Below are 15,125 nucleotides of genomic sequence, written 5' to 3'. Positions count from 1 at the left end.
TGTCCAAGTGTTTGGATATCCCAGTGAGCACAGTCAGATCAATAATCAGGAAGTGGAAGCTGCGTCACACCATCCAGGCACTGCCAAGAAAAGGGCGTCCCTCAAAACTCAGTGCTCGGACAAGGAGGAGACTTGGGAGAGAAGCCAAAGAGAGGCCAACAATCACTTTGAAGGAGCTACAGAGTTCAGTGGCTGGGAGTGGAGTAATGGTGCACCAGTCAACCATATCAAGAGCTCTGCATAACACTGGCCTGTATGGGAGGGTGGCAAGAAAGAAGCCTTTACTCAAGAAGTACCATCTGAAAGCATGTCTAGAGTTCGCCAGAAAGCATGAGAGTGCCCCAGCTGCAATGTGGGAAAAGGTTTTGGGTCAGGTGAGACCAAGATGGAGGTTTTTGGCCAAAATTCAAAGCACTATGTATGGCGCAAACCTAACACTGCTCATGCCTCAAGACACACCATCTCTACAATAAAGTATGGTGGTGGCAGCATCATGCTGTGGGGATGCTTCTCATCAGCAGGGACTGGGCATCTTGTTAACATTGAAGAAAGAATGCATGGAGCAAAATACAGGGAAATACTGCAAGAGAACCTGCTTCAGTCCACTAAATAACTGAAGCTTGGGAGGAAATTCACTTTTCAGCAGGACAATGATTCCAAGCACAAGGCCAAAGCAATATTGGGTGTGGCTCAAGAACAAAAAGATGAATGTCCTACAGTGGCCCAGTCAAAGTCCTGATCTCAATCCCACTGAGAATCTGTGGCGCGCTTTGAAAATTGCAGTCCACAAGCAACGTCCAACCAACCTGAACAACCTGGAGTGTATCTGCCAAGAAGGATGGGCCAAAATCCCTCCAACACTGTGTGCAAAGCTGGTACATACCTACCCAAAAAGCTGTTATTCCAGCGAAAGGTGGCTCTACCAAATATTAATGGTTGGGGGCTGAATACTTACGCAAGCAACATGTTTCAGTTTTTTATATTTCTTACAAACATTTCCCAACATAGAACCAATGTCACCTTACAATAATTTACTTTGACTTTCAGTGTTTCAAAATAAAATATTATACAGAACCAAATTACAATGTGCCATTTGCAATTCAGTAATATGAGAGCACTGGTCGGGATCTGAGTACTTTTGCAAGGCACTGTATATGCACTTTGAGTACTATACAGAACCATTTTTATATTGGGGTCTTGTTACAGAAAACATGACATTTTACTCCACAGAGGAACATGTACATCACCTGCAGCCGCTCACAGGGGGTGTGGAGGGGCGACCCACTTTGGCCAGGTGGGTCAGGTCATTATCTATCTGCACTCCCACAAGCCTACTAGCTCAGCGGGGCTGAGCAAGCCACTGTCAATCATCTTACATTATGACTTCAGATGATTGACAGGTGGCTTGTCCTTCTGACCTGCCCCAAGTCCCCTCTGGAGCACTTTCCAGGTGCCTGACAACAGCACAAGGGGTTCTGCCAACCCCACACTCAGAGCTTCCCAAGTGCCAAGAACAGGGCTGGAAAAGCAGCTTTCTGCGGAGACTGGCTGCACAACTGAGTTCCCCACAGGGAGCTCAGTGGCACAGCTGATCCAGTCACATCTCTACCAGTCCCACATCTCTACATATGGCATCACATGTGAGGCACATGGACCCAGTTTGGGCCAAACTGCCTCAAGGGACCAAATTTGGCCCATGGGCAGGAGACTTCCCCCCCCTCCACTGTAGCTGTATGAAGCATTATTGGGGGGGGGCTCCAAGGCACATGCTATTTCCCCCAGCACCGAGAGGGAAGAGTCTACACCCTCTTCCGTATGAACCTCCTCCCACAATCAATATCCCCGGGCTCCTTCAGGAGGAATGGCACAATATAAATTCAATTAATAATAATAATAGCCTCCATCAGCACAAGCAGCTCCTTTCCTTGTTACTTGTCAAGAATAACATTCAATTAAGGTTTGGAAACATGCAAGACTGATGAAGCTTCAGTCAGCTCTCACACCTTCAGCTGAATAAGTTACCGAATCCACCAGCAATCCTAGAAAGGTCAGAACCACCCCTTGGAGCTGCCCCTCCACTGCAGCACCAGCACCAACACCCCGGCTGCTTGCAAGGTGTCCACACAAATGAGAGCTTCCTTCCTTCCTTCCTCGACGCAGCCAGAGCAGTGGCCGGCAAGCTTCTCCAATCCTGCCTTTGGGAACCCGCTCCCCTCCCTTCAGAGGCCACCTGAAGGCACTCTCAATAGGCCAAGCTTCTTCCATGCTGCTGACTGGTCCCACTGCCTGCTTGGACATGATTTGCCCCCTTGGCAGGCAGCAGCTGGGGGGGTTGTGGCTCTCAGGCCCTGGCCTCTGCGGAAGGAAGCAAATACAACCCTCCTCATCACCACCCGTTTCCTGCACGCAGCCGTGCTGTGGGAACTCCTCCCCAAAACAGCTCCAGAGGAGAAAACTCAAAGGCAGGGGAGAGAGCTCTTCTATACTGAGCCACATTTCCAAACTGGCTGCACTTCAGAACCTGCCAGACTCTCCCCAGAGCTGTAGGGCAAATCAAGAGGACTGGAAAGTGGCAAATGTAACGCCAATCTTCAAAAAGGGATCCAGAGGGGATCCCGGAAATTACAGGCCAGTTAGCTTAACTTCTGTCCCTGGAAAACTGGTAGAAACTATTATTAAAGCTAGATTAACTAAGCACATCAAGCCTTGCTGAAGCAGAGCCAGCATGGCTTCTGCAAGGGAAAGTCCTGTCTCAGTAACCTATTAGAATTCTTTGAGAGTGTCAACAACCATATAGATAGAGGTGATCCAGTGGACATAGTGTACTTAGACTTTCAAAAAGCGTTTGACAAGGTACCTCACCAAAGGCTTCTGAGGAAGCTTAGCAGTCATGGAATAAGAGGAGAGGTCCTCTTGTGGATAAGAAATTGGTTAAGAAGCAGAAAGCAGAGAGTAGGAATAAACGGACAGTTCTCCCAGTGGAGGGCTGTAGAAAGTGGAGTCCCTCAAGGATCGGTATTGGGACCTGTACTTTTCAACTTGTTCATTAATGACCTAGAATTAGGAGTGAGCAGTGAAGTGGCCAAGTTTGCTGATGACACTAAATTGTTCAGGGTTGTTAAAACAAAAAGGGATTGCGAAGAGCTCCAAAAAGACCTCTCCAAACTGAGTGAATGGGCAGAAAAATGGCAAATGTAATTCAATATAAACAAGTGTAAAATTATGCATATTGGAGCAAAAAATCTGAATTTCACATATACGCACATGGGGTCTGCACTGGCGGTGACCGACCAGGAGAGAGACCTCGGGGTTGTAGTGGACAACACGATCAAAATGTCGACCCAGTGTGCGGCAGCTGTGAAAAAGGCAAATTCCATGCTAGCGATAATTAGGAAAGGTATTGAAAATAAAACAGCCGATATCATAATGCCGTTGTATAAATCTATGGTGCGGCTGCATTTGGAATACTGTGTACAGTTCTGGTCGCCTCATCTCAAAAAGGATATTATAGAGTTGGAAAAGGTTCAGAAGAGGGCAACCAGAATGATCAAGGGGATGGAGCGACTCCCTTACGAGGAAAGGTTGCAGCATTTGGGGCTTTTTAGTTTAGAGAAAAGGCGGGTCAGAGGAGACATGATAGAAGTGTATAAAATTATGCATGGCATTGAGAAAGTGGATAGAGAAAAGTTCTTCTCCCTCTCTCATACTACTAGAACTCGTGGACATTCAAAGAAACTGAATGTTGGAAGATTCAGGACAGACAAAAGGAAGTACTTCTTTACTCAGCGCATAGTTAAACTATGGAATTTGCTCCCGCAAGATGCAGTAATGGCCACCAGCTTGGACGGCTTTAAAAGAAGATTAGACAAATTCATGGAGGACAGGGCTATCAATGGCTACTAGCCATGATGGCTGTGCTCTGCCACCCTAGTCAGAGGCAGCATGCTTCTGAAAACCAGTTGCCGGAAGCCTCAGGAGGGGAGAGTGTTCTTGCAGTCGGGTCCTGCTTGCGGGCTTCCCCCAGGCACCTGGTTGGCCACTGTGAGAACAGGATGCTGGACTAGATGGGCCACTGGCCTGATCCAGCAGGCTCTTCTTATGTTCTTATTTAAGCTGCTCAACAGCTATGTGGCAGAGGGGTGTTACGAAGGCATAGCATTGCACAGGTGATGTAAACCTGCCTGCTCTGTAGGGAAAGGGATGGAAAGTGTAGCAGCCAATCAAGAAAACTATGATGCAGCCACACTTGGTACTCTGCATACAGTTCTGGTCACTGCATCTTGCTGGTTGGGCCGTTCAGAATCCTTTGCACTGTTTTTAAAAAATGGGACAGTAAGATGCACTAAATGTTAACTATGGGTAAGATCTCAAATCAGTTAAAGGGTAAAGCCATTCCCAATGCAGTTATAATTTTACAGAGAAACTGGTGCCAGATTCTAAATGTACAAGACTTGTTTCCACGGAAATAGAAAGGCAGCATTTCACCGATTACAAGGCGCTTATGAGTTAACAGTTTTTATTAATGTAGCCAAGCAAACTTGTGTTATGCATTTTTCACTACTCATTATTCCAGTTCCATTCACTGATGTTTATTTCTCAAATACTCCATTATTCTAAGTTCCATCATACAAGTGAGGGACTGTGCTATTTAAAAACCTAACAAAAAATCTAAAATAGAGAATATTAACAACTATTTTATCAGCTCTTCCCATTAGAATTTTTATTACAGTAGGTTTTTATAGCAAATTGTTTGGGGACCCCAGACCTCCAGAGTGAATGTTAGCTCTCAAAGTGCGATACCCAAGACACTAGGAGGAGCCCATGAATTCACCCACAGCACAGCAAGCACCTCTCCCTGCTCTGGTGGATGTGAGCAGCTGCTTCCCGTGTGGTAGCATCACCACAAGCCCTGCCCAGATCAGCCAAGAGATGCCTCAGGGAGCGGCAGGCAGCTTCCATGCTTAGCTGGTGGCAGCTAGAGGAGGAACAGAGTGAAAAAGCAGCTGGAGTGACCATGGGAGCAGCAGCAGGACCCCCTGACCAGCAAAGGGGGCAGGCAAGGGACCTTCTCCACAGCTGCCCAAGACCACCATAAAACACCCTCCAGAGCTCAGAGCCAGGGGGATCGTCATTCCCAACTTCACCCTATGCTTTGGAGATGTTTGCTTCCCACGTCCAGTGGCACAGAGACAAGATCCTGATCCTCCAGAGCAGCGCTGTGGCGAGACAGATGCGGGCTGCCTTCAAAGGCCGCACAGTATTCATGGACCTGCACCTGATTACAGGAATCGCATCAGCACCACCTTAGGAAACTACACAAGTGGCAAGCCCAGATCAACTGTAAGCACAGGCTCTTTAACGCCAATGATGGGAACAGCCCTCGCTGCTAAGACGAATGGCCTTTTTACTTCAAAATGCAGTTTGTGGGTTCACATTTCGGGCTGATGTCAGACTGAAATTTTGGAGTTGAATATGTATTCTTTGCCAGTTAATTTGAGCTATAACCTTTACCAAACAATCATTCTTTCTGCACACCGTATGTAAGTCCTTAGAAATCTGAATGTTTTTATTTGTTAATTTCCTTCCTAGAGGATGACCATTTCTTGTCTTTTAAATGGGTCTCCTTTTTGGCCCCTAAACCTGCCAGTGCCAACAGAAAACTCTTGATGGCTTCAGGAGCTGAACAGCCTCAATGACTTACAGTGCCAGAAAGCAAACCTTTGGCCAGTCCAGAGCAATTTATTCTTAATTCACCATATGCTGGTTCTCTGCTAACAGCATACTTCACTGATAAAAATCTCGAGGCTCACAACAGCGCAGAAGGTTAGGTATGAAGTCTCAGCTCAACCAGCTCCGTGACCCACAGGTGCTTGGGGCTCCCCACTGCACAAAACAAGCCCTGGTACGCTCCCAAGAGTTGAGAAGGATCCTTTGCAGAAGGCTTACCGATGCCGCAGTGCCACTGAGATGCAAGAGGCAGGACAAGAGACAGCATGGCTTGGGTGGGCCATGGTGAGGTGGCAGAGCTTTGCCCTCCAAGTGTCTGTCAATGTTGTTCAGGCCCTCTCACCTTTCCCCAGATACACCATCCCATACTCCCGGCCTTGGGGGGTCTTGTACTCCACCGTGAAGCAAACCTCCTTCCCAATGAGCTTCTTCCGCAGGAATTCACGGGCTGGAAATCCCCAGGGCTGAGGAGGAGGAAGAAGAGGAAATTTGCTGGTCAGAACCCCAACAGCCATCCCCTCCACTCTCACACACATCTCTTTTTTAAAATAAACTTTATTACGTTAAGAAGAATAAATTACAAAATTGAGAATCATTTACAGGTTGAATGCAAATAAGATATGGGGAGGTCACATACATGTTCAAATCCAAAACAAACAATTGTCTCACAATCTATACAATTCCAGACTTTGTCAAACATTAACATAGCAAAAGAAGAAACAAAGAGATATAATAAAACGTTGGCAAACTTAACAAATATTAGAGACAATCAGTGTTAACATGACATGTATTAAAACCTGACACAGTAGCCTCACAGTTCCTTTCTCACCCTCTCACCCACATTACAGGGTCTCATTGCCATTTCTTTATATTTTCTAAAGTATTCCAGCATTGTTTGCAGTTCTGCCAGGTCTTGCACTTCATTTGACCTCTACATCCTGAGTGGTGCCCGCCTCTCTATGACCTGGTTATGCTCTTGAAGACCTTCTCTTGTTCCCACACTGTAATGGTAGTTTTAACACCGATACCTGTCCCCATAATTTTTCTAGCCAATCCTCTCTTGATAGAGGGCATCTCTTTGTTTTAAGATTGACTCCTCACCTCTCCACTGCTAGAAATTCACAAGGCAGCTGGCAGAAATAATTAAGCACTAACAGACGGAAACAACCCCAAAAATATCAAATGCCTGGAGAATAAAAATATCAATTTGATGCCTAGAAGTTAATGACAGATGAACACTTCTAGAGAGAGATAGCTTAGCCACTGTGATTCACGACTGGACTACAGTAAGGCATTCCGTGAGGGGCCTCCCTCGGGGCTGTTCAGATGCTGCAGCTGGTGCAGAATGAAGCAGCAGGTTGCTGGGTAGAGCACCTGGACACGCACACATTACACCTGCATTGGGGAACTGCACTGGCAGCCATGTCCAAGGTCTTCTCGTTAACATATAAATGCCTGAACCACCCAGGGCCAGGTCACCCGAAAGACCACCTGCCCTGCATAGATCTATACGGTCACTTAGATCACCTGGGGAAATTCTACACGTGGCATCACACCCTCCAGAGGATCCTCCGTGCGTGAAGCAGCAACCGCCAGTGGCTTCAGAGGTCTTGTCTTTCTGCCCAGGCTTTCCCTGACCAATCAGATTGGACCCTGGTTTTTGTGCTTCAGTCCTCTGAACTTCTGTTTATTCAATTTTATATGTTTTTATGTTACTGTTTACTGGGTTTTGGTTGTGCTTTTGTTTTTAATGATGAATTGTTGTTTTTCATAGACTGTGCCCCACTTAAAGATTTTTGAACTATTAAGTGGTATATAAATGCTTTTAAATAAATAATAAATAAACAAACTCCACATACATGGAGGGGTGTCACAATTGGCACAGGAAGAAAGAGGTAACCTCAAGCAATGGCCTCAGTAGTCAGGGAAGTCCAGGTGTGTAAGTAAAGTAGCTGTCTGTAAACTGGGGACAAAACTTGATACATCTGATAAGGAGAACTATAGGCCAAACCATTCCTCTGAAATTATTTAAAGCAAAGATTGCTAACTTGTTTTTGGCCCATGGGCACACTTGCAAACCGGAGAAACTGTTGTGGACACCAAACATGGGCTGCAACTCTCACTTCCCCAGCCGTCACACACACACACGAAATCACCCCTGCGCACAATTAGGCTTTTTAAAAAGGTTGGTACTGGCTAAAAGTGGCTTCTTTCACTGGAAGGGGGTCAGTGGGATGGGACCTTGTGGGTACCAGGAACAGCTCTGAGGGCACCTACGGGCAGCATGTTGGCAGTCCCTGGTTGAAACTGACCTGCTTGAAAGCTGCTTCTCAAGAGACGGAGCCCTTCTGTTACTGTGAGCTATCTCACCTGGTCACGAGGCAAGGTGGATCACTGGTCTGACCCAGCAAGTCAGTTGTTTATTTAACCAAATTTGTAAAGCACTTAATTTTAAAAACCTTTAAATAAGGCTGACAGTTGAAGGAGACCCCACCCCCGCCCCAAACTTAGTTCCTTCCACGCCCTGGCAGCATCCCCAAACTGTGGCCAAGACATTTTCCAACAATGAAGAAACAAGTGTCCTAAAATTCACAGATCAGCAGGAGCAGCCCCACCCACCCAATGGGCTCCCTGCCAAGAACCACCTGAAAGGCTGCCGTTCCCTCAGGACTGGAGAGCCCTGAGCCCTCCAGCTGTTGTTGGACTCCAACTTCCATCAGCCTCAACCAGCAAGGCCAGGAGTCAGGGGTGATGGGAGCCAGAGCCCAGCTACATGCGAAGCGCATGGGCTCCCCTTCCCTAGAAGAGACAAAGAGGTTCATTTTGTCCACTAAGCACAGGGAGCCCAACATGCAAAAGCAGCGTCAGACCGGTTGCCCCACATTCCCACCACTCTTCCGACTGCATGGGCCACGTTATGCACCCACAACCTCCACCTCTTGGGCATCTTCACAGCAGGAGAATCTGAACTCATCATAAAACCTGCGTCCCTGCTGGCAGAGGCGGCACTTAGCCATCTACCTCAGGCCCGCGGAGGCTGGGGTGGGCTCAAGCGCAGTTGCTTTTCCTCTTTCCCCAGTGGCCAGTGATTAGCCACTTGAGAGGCAACACCTACCTCATCCGGTGTATCCTTGCTATCTGGCTGTCCTGCAGCTGCCCGGCGTGCAAGGTTTCCAGCCCGAATGTTGCTGAGGTTGATCTGCCTCTCAGGAGGTGGTCCTCCGCGGGGCTGGCCTCGAACTATGATGGCACAGCCAGAAAGAACCTGGCAGGGTAGGAAAGGAGGCAGACATCAATACTGCTGAAATATCAGCCAAGAAGCTCCAGCACCCCAAGGATGATCTCAATTTAGCAGGCAGACTGGAACCAAAGAGCAGCTCTGCTGGGTCAAGGTGGGCTCAACTAGTCCACCCTCCATTTCACACAGCAGCCAGTCAGAGGCTAGCAGGAAGGCAACAGAAGACCTTCTCTGGGGCTGTTGCCCCCTCCAGCACCTGGGACTCACTAGAGCCTCTAACACAAGAGATCTCACTTTTCTATCACGGCGACTCAACACCAATTACTTTTTATCCATGAATTTGTCTGTACCCCTTTAAAGCATGTCCGCCGTCCACATTATCTTGTGGCAAAAATTTAGTAATTAAACAATGAGTTGTTGGAAATATTTTTGTGCTGCTTTTATGACACACTGACATTCAAGATTGATCACAGAGAAGTAAAACCCATTAACACAGCAGCAAGTAACAAACCCGCATCTAAGAGAAGCAATAAAGTAGTTCCAGGAGCCCAGGACCAGCAGGGCCACCTGGAAACAAAGCAAAGCTGCAAAACATGAAGCTAAAGTAAAAACAAACAACCCATCAAAAACTTTCCACGTGATTTCACACAGCTTCAGGCACCAATTGGCAAAGTAGCACTATTAGGCCCAAGGAGGCTGGATGTCCCTTCAGCCTACACCGAAGGGAACTTCATTCATCACAGCGTCCTACAAGCCCTTCCTTCCCAGCCCCGCAGACCAAGCCCTCCTGCTGCCCCACTGGGGAGGCATGCCCACACAATTCCTCCCGCTCCTGCCTTCTCCCAAGGTTCAGGGTCCAGGCCTCTCGCTGGCCATGAGTCCCGCCTCCCTCCTGTCAGCAGAACAACAGACACTCCAACAGCGTTAGCCAGAGAGGGCAGCCATCAGATTGTAGTCAGTTGCGCCAAATAAAACCTCTGGGCACTGCCTGAAGTTGACAACCACAAGGATCAACACCAATAAAAGTTACACAGAAAAATACTATAAATAATTAATCCCCAGGATTCACCAATACAGTCAGCTGTGATTGCCAGTAGCATATTTTTAAGTAGTAAATGAACACACAGGAGGAGTCATTTACTAGCTGCAACTAGCCATGAAAGCCAGAGAGAAGCCACCACGTTCAGAAACTAGAAACTAGAACAGACAAATATCACCAACATGCCCTGTTCTTGTGACCCTCCCCACAGCACTTGCCTGACCACTTCCAGCAGGCAGGATGTGGAAATGCATGGATCCAGCACTGTGCATGCCACATCTCCAGGTTGCAACAGCACCAGCCCTGGTGTTCTTGTGGCTACTCCGTCCCTCAAGACAGCAGCAACTTGCTGCATGCACACGTGACAGAAACAGACATGGGTGCATTTACTGTTCATCTGCATGGGCATATATGGAATATATGCTTGTGAGACAGGCTTATCAAGGCAATCATCTAAAACCAGAGACAGGCCAGCAGCCAGGGACTAAGAATTAGGATAGGGCCTTGTCTCCCTGCTCTGGGTGATCTCCTGCCCCAGCCAGCCTTTAAGGGCCAAGAGCACACACAACGATCCTGTGCAACAAACCCAGGGGGGAAAGCCTGCAGGAGCCAGATTTTCCTAGGCATCATTACCGCTGCTTGATTTCTTTGATCTGAATGGACATCTGTCAAATAAAGTACACAAAGCCTCAGTCTATTAAAACATTCAGGGCTTTACACAAACACTGAAGTTTTAAAATCCTATCAGAGAAATAAGCTGACAAAATCAATTGGAGAAAGATTATTTAAACGGACCTTGTTCAACAGCCTCATTACTCAGTGCAACCAAGAACTTTGAGGTCTTGAAGCTGTAAAGACTCTTAATCTAGTTCCCAGGACAGGCTCTGGCCCACAAAGTACCTCACCACTTGACAGTAAGAGCCAACCGTGAAATCATTCAGGTTCTGTTTTGACAGAGACTCCCTTCTTCACACAAAGGCTTGAAAAGGCACCAGACTCTGTCAGCACTGGTTCCAAACACACAACTACACACATCAGCTGTAGGGAACTTCCGGCCCCAAGGCCACCTACCCATTTGGCCCACAAAGCTGTTTTGGTCAAGCCACGTCCACCTGCCCTATACCTGATGTCGTGGCACCACATGCAGGACAGGTAAAGCATGAGCAATTGCCATCACCTGCAAAGGCCACGCATGGCTCTGCGCAAGCCCCAACAGTCATCTGATTCTGGAGGCTTCAAAGCACTGAGCATGGCATACTTGTGTCCATACGGTTGAATGTCATCTCCAAGTGGGCAAAAATGGGTCACCTGACATCATGTAATTGACAGGTGGCCAGCCCCACAAACCTGCCAAGCCTGGCTGCAGAAAAGTGGAGGAGATATCCAGCCAGCTAGATCCAGTTCCCCCCAGGCCACCCCAGGCTGCACTGCTGACATCTCCCCACATGCAGCTGCCATCCATAGGCTCCAGGCCCACAGCCCACGGTCAATATTCCCTCAGTCTTTCCTCAGCACTATTGAAAAATTATAAATAAATGCTTGAAAAAACCAAGGCTATAGACTAAAATCAATAAGGTTTTGATTTCCAGCAAAGTGTTCCAGAGCTGAATCTATGTTGACATTGCCTTGGCATTCCTGTCTACCTCCACAGAGGTTAAGAACACTCGAGACAGACAGACAGACAGACAGAATTATCCCACTCTATCCTGACACGGTTGCTGCAGGGCAGATTAGGGCCTTATGTCTTCAGGACAGACCTTTCCACATCAGCTTGTCTGATGACAAAACCCTTAAGGATCTGCCAGGCTACCTCTGCACCCTGAAGTCGACTCTGAAGCATTGTGTAGTCCAAGATTACACAGTGCGCATGGTGCACTCTTGCCCCACCATGCACACCCAACACCCCCTTACACAGACACGTTAGAGGTGGAAATAATCTAGTGGCAGGGCTGGTGTCCAGAGGCACCTGTCCACCATCACTGATCTTCTCATTATGGGACACATGTGGACTCATGTAAGTTCCCTAGGAGAGTCTGAAAATCACCCTGTGTAGGTGAAGAAACTTAACTTGTTCACAGAGCTATGCACTGAGAGCCTCACTGAAGCGCAACTCCTCCCTGCTCCAAAGTAGACAATCTGAATCACAGGCAAACATCCATGTGCTGTAGTTAACACATCACTATAGGGTAATGCAGATTATTTGAATTGAAGGGAGGGGATGCCTGGCTCATTGCAACCAGCTTCTAGTACTGCCATGTAACACATACTTTCACTAATATCCCAAAGGTCTGTCCAGTCCAAATTCTGAGTGCCAGCAGAGACCTCCCAGTGTAGCCAACATCTGCTCTCCAGCACAAGTCTGATGCCAAAGGGGCAAGGATGTGGTGTGTTAGACCAAGTGGGTTGGGTTCAGATGGGAGCAATCTCATAACAAACCCTCCATCATTTCTGCCTTTCTAGGCAGAACCAGAACAAAGCAAGAGATGCAAGCCTTGTGCCGTTAAGACAGGGCCAGGCAGTTGCTACACAGTCCTCAGGACAGAGACACACCACATGGCAGAGCCCACCAAGCATCACCTTGGCAGCGACAGTGGGACAAACAGCCCACCCCACATGCCTTGAGTAGCGGGATCCAGCAAAGCTGCCAGCTATACTGACAGTGGAGCACCTGTGCAAAGATGGTTCCCAGCAGCAGGTCCAATCTCAGCTGAAGATGGCTGGAAGGAGAAGCAAAGGGGCAGCCCACACCTGGACACACCCCTCGCACCTGCAGGGGTGGGGAACCTTCGGACCTCCAGGTGCTGTTGAACTACAGTTCCCATCAGCCCTGGGAAGCGTGGCAAATAGCCAGCGGTGATGATGGGAGCTGCAGTTCAGCAGCATCTGGGGGACCAGAAGTTTAATTGTGAACTCTGCTTCTGCCACTCAGTCCGCAGCACATAGCACAAGGCAATGCTCCTGTGCTTTCACCACTATGCTACTTGGCAAAGTTCCTGTGTTGCTCTTCTCTCCAAGATGAAACTGGCACTCGGACACCCTTCCAGAAAGCAGGGATGATCCTGGCGCTGCAGGTACCAGGCGGGTTCCCAGACAAGTCATCAGGCTCCCCACTTCAGGAAGGGGTCCAAGATCACTGCGGAGCCGTCTAAAGGCCATGGGAAGTCACCTTCCGGGAAGGCAGGCCCCAGCCACGTCGCCCAGCACTCCCTGCCCACTGGCCAGCCACCGCTCTCCAGGACAGGAGTGGCCAACGTGGCACTGTCCGGCTGCTGCTGCTGCTGCCGCCGCCACTCCTACTCCTGTCAGCCTTGCAGGCGCAGCCAAAGGGCAGGGGTGGCCCAGGAACATCTGGAGAGCTGCTGCTGCTGCTACTCGCCCGCCCGCCCCCTCGCAGCGGCTCACTCGCTTCTCCCGGGCGCCCCCCGACGGACAGGGCTGCCGGGGCCGGGCCGCCACATGGGAAGCATTTGGAGCAGGAGCAGCGAAGGCGTCGCGGCGCACAGCTGGCCCGGAGAGGCCGCAAAGGGCCCGACCCGGCCGAGGATTCCCAAGGGGAGGCGGGACCCCGGCCAAGACCCTCGCCCGGAGGCCCCTTCGGAACTGGAAGCCGAGCGGAGACGCGCGAGAGGCACGTGGGGGGCGCCGGAAGGGGGAGGGAAGGGCACAGGGGGAGCATCACCGGGCAAGGCCGGGGCGGCCCCACGCAGGTGCTCCGGCCGTGGACGCCCCTCGCTTCCTCCCTCCCGGGCTCCCTGCCTGCCTGGGCAGAGGCTCGCGGAGGGGCTGCGGAGAGGAAAGCCGAGGAAGGAGCGGCTCCCGCCCTGCGCTCTGCACATGCTCAGGGGCGCTCTTTACCATCTTGACGATGCCGCGCTGCAGGGCGGGGCTCGGGGCGGCCGAAGAGGCGGCGGCGGGGCCGGCGGACGAGGCCATGGCGGGGACGGAGACGGAGGCGCTGTTGGGTTCTCCGTCCGAGGGAAGCGGCGCGGTCGGAGTTGGGAAGGGAAAGGGGAGGGGCGTCGCGGGAGGATTTATCGCACCCCGCCTCCCCGCGCAGGCGCAGCAGCCACGGAATCCACGCCCCCTCGAGTGCGAGGGCCAATCGCCGGGCGCCTTCCCAAGCCGCGCCCCCTTGGCTCCCGCCCGACCAATCGGTGTGACGAGCGGCGTCAATGGAGGGAATAGAGCGTATTCAAACCGCGATGTCGTAAAGGAGTAGGAGGGACTTCCGGGACACGATGGCAGAAGGACACGTATGCAGAGTTGCACGCCCGGCAGCCCCACGTGGGAGACGCCGAGGAGAGGCGAGAGGGCCCTGCCTTCGCTGTGGAGGGGGATCCCGGGGAAGCCCTCCCGGCGAGCACGTGACCAAGGGGGAATTCCCTTTCCTCCTCCGTGACTGCACGTGGGCAGGTTTGGGGGTCTTTGCCAGGGGCTTCCCTGGCGCCGTTGCTGCGGAGAGCAAGAGGGCCCGGCCCCAAGCCCTCTCGCCCGGGCCGAGACGCTAGTCTTCTCCGCCTTTGGAGCTCTGCTGGTTGGTGTCCATGCATCTCCCCTCCACCGCTCCAGATATTTGTATGCCGCTCTTTCAGTAGAAACATCAAAGCGGTTTACAACAAAGAGCATAAGAGAATCCCTGTGCTAACCACTTCCAAGGTTGCATGGAGAGAAACCAAGCAATAGAGATATACCAGACATAACTTTCCTGGGGAAATCAGAAGAAGGCTAGGACAGGGGAGGGCCGCTGTGAGAGAACTAGAAAAGGTCCTCAAATGCAAAGATGTATCACTGAACACTAAAGTCAGGATCATTCAGACCATGGTATTCCCGATCTCTGTGTATGGATGTGAAAGCTGGACAGTGACAAAAGCGGATAAGAGAAAATCAACTCACTTGAAATGTGGTGTTGGAGGAGACCATGAAAAAGGTAAATAATTGGGTGTTAGAACAAATTAAACCAGAACTATCACAAGAAGCTAAAATGATGAAACTGAGGTTGTCATACTTTGGACACATCATGAGAAGAGATGATTCACTAGAGCAGACAATAATGCTAGGAAAAACAGAAGAGTGTAGAAAAAGAGGAAGGCCAAACAAGCGATGGATTGATTCCATAAAGGA

The 15,125-nt window shown here is 49.9% G+C and overlaps 1 protein-coding gene across 1 annotated transcript in view; it reads right to left on the bottom strand.

Annotated features, from left to right (window-relative positions):
• Positions 1-14,025, bottom strand: part of SND1 (staphylococcal nuclease and tudor domain containing 1) — a 318,600-nt gene extending 304,575 nt beyond the window's left edge. The window contains exons 1-3 of the mRNA XM_061637944.1: positions 13,860-14,025; positions 8,843-8,992; positions 6,071-6,191 (exon numbers count right to left, since the gene is read on the bottom strand). Of these exons, the coding sequence (XP_061493928.1) occupies positions 6,071-6,191; positions 8,843-8,992; positions 13,860-13,937 (349 nt within the window). The 5' untranslated portion in view covers positions 13,938-14,025. The remainder of the gene's footprint in view (positions 1-6,070; positions 6,192-8,842; positions 8,993-13,859) is intronic.
• Between the last annotated feature and the right edge of the window lie 1,100 nt (positions 14,026-15,125).

The sequence above is a fragment of the Rhineura floridana genome, chromosome 8 (assembly GCF_030035675.1).
Source record: "Rhineura floridana isolate rRhiFlo1 chromosome 8, rRhiFlo1.hap2, whole genome shotgun sequence".
NCBI lineage: Eukaryota > Metazoa > Chordata > Lepidosauria > Squamata > Rhineuridae > Rhineura > Rhineura floridana.
Note: the sequence above shows the minus strand (reverse complement) of the source record. Positions and strands in the feature narration are given on the sequence as shown.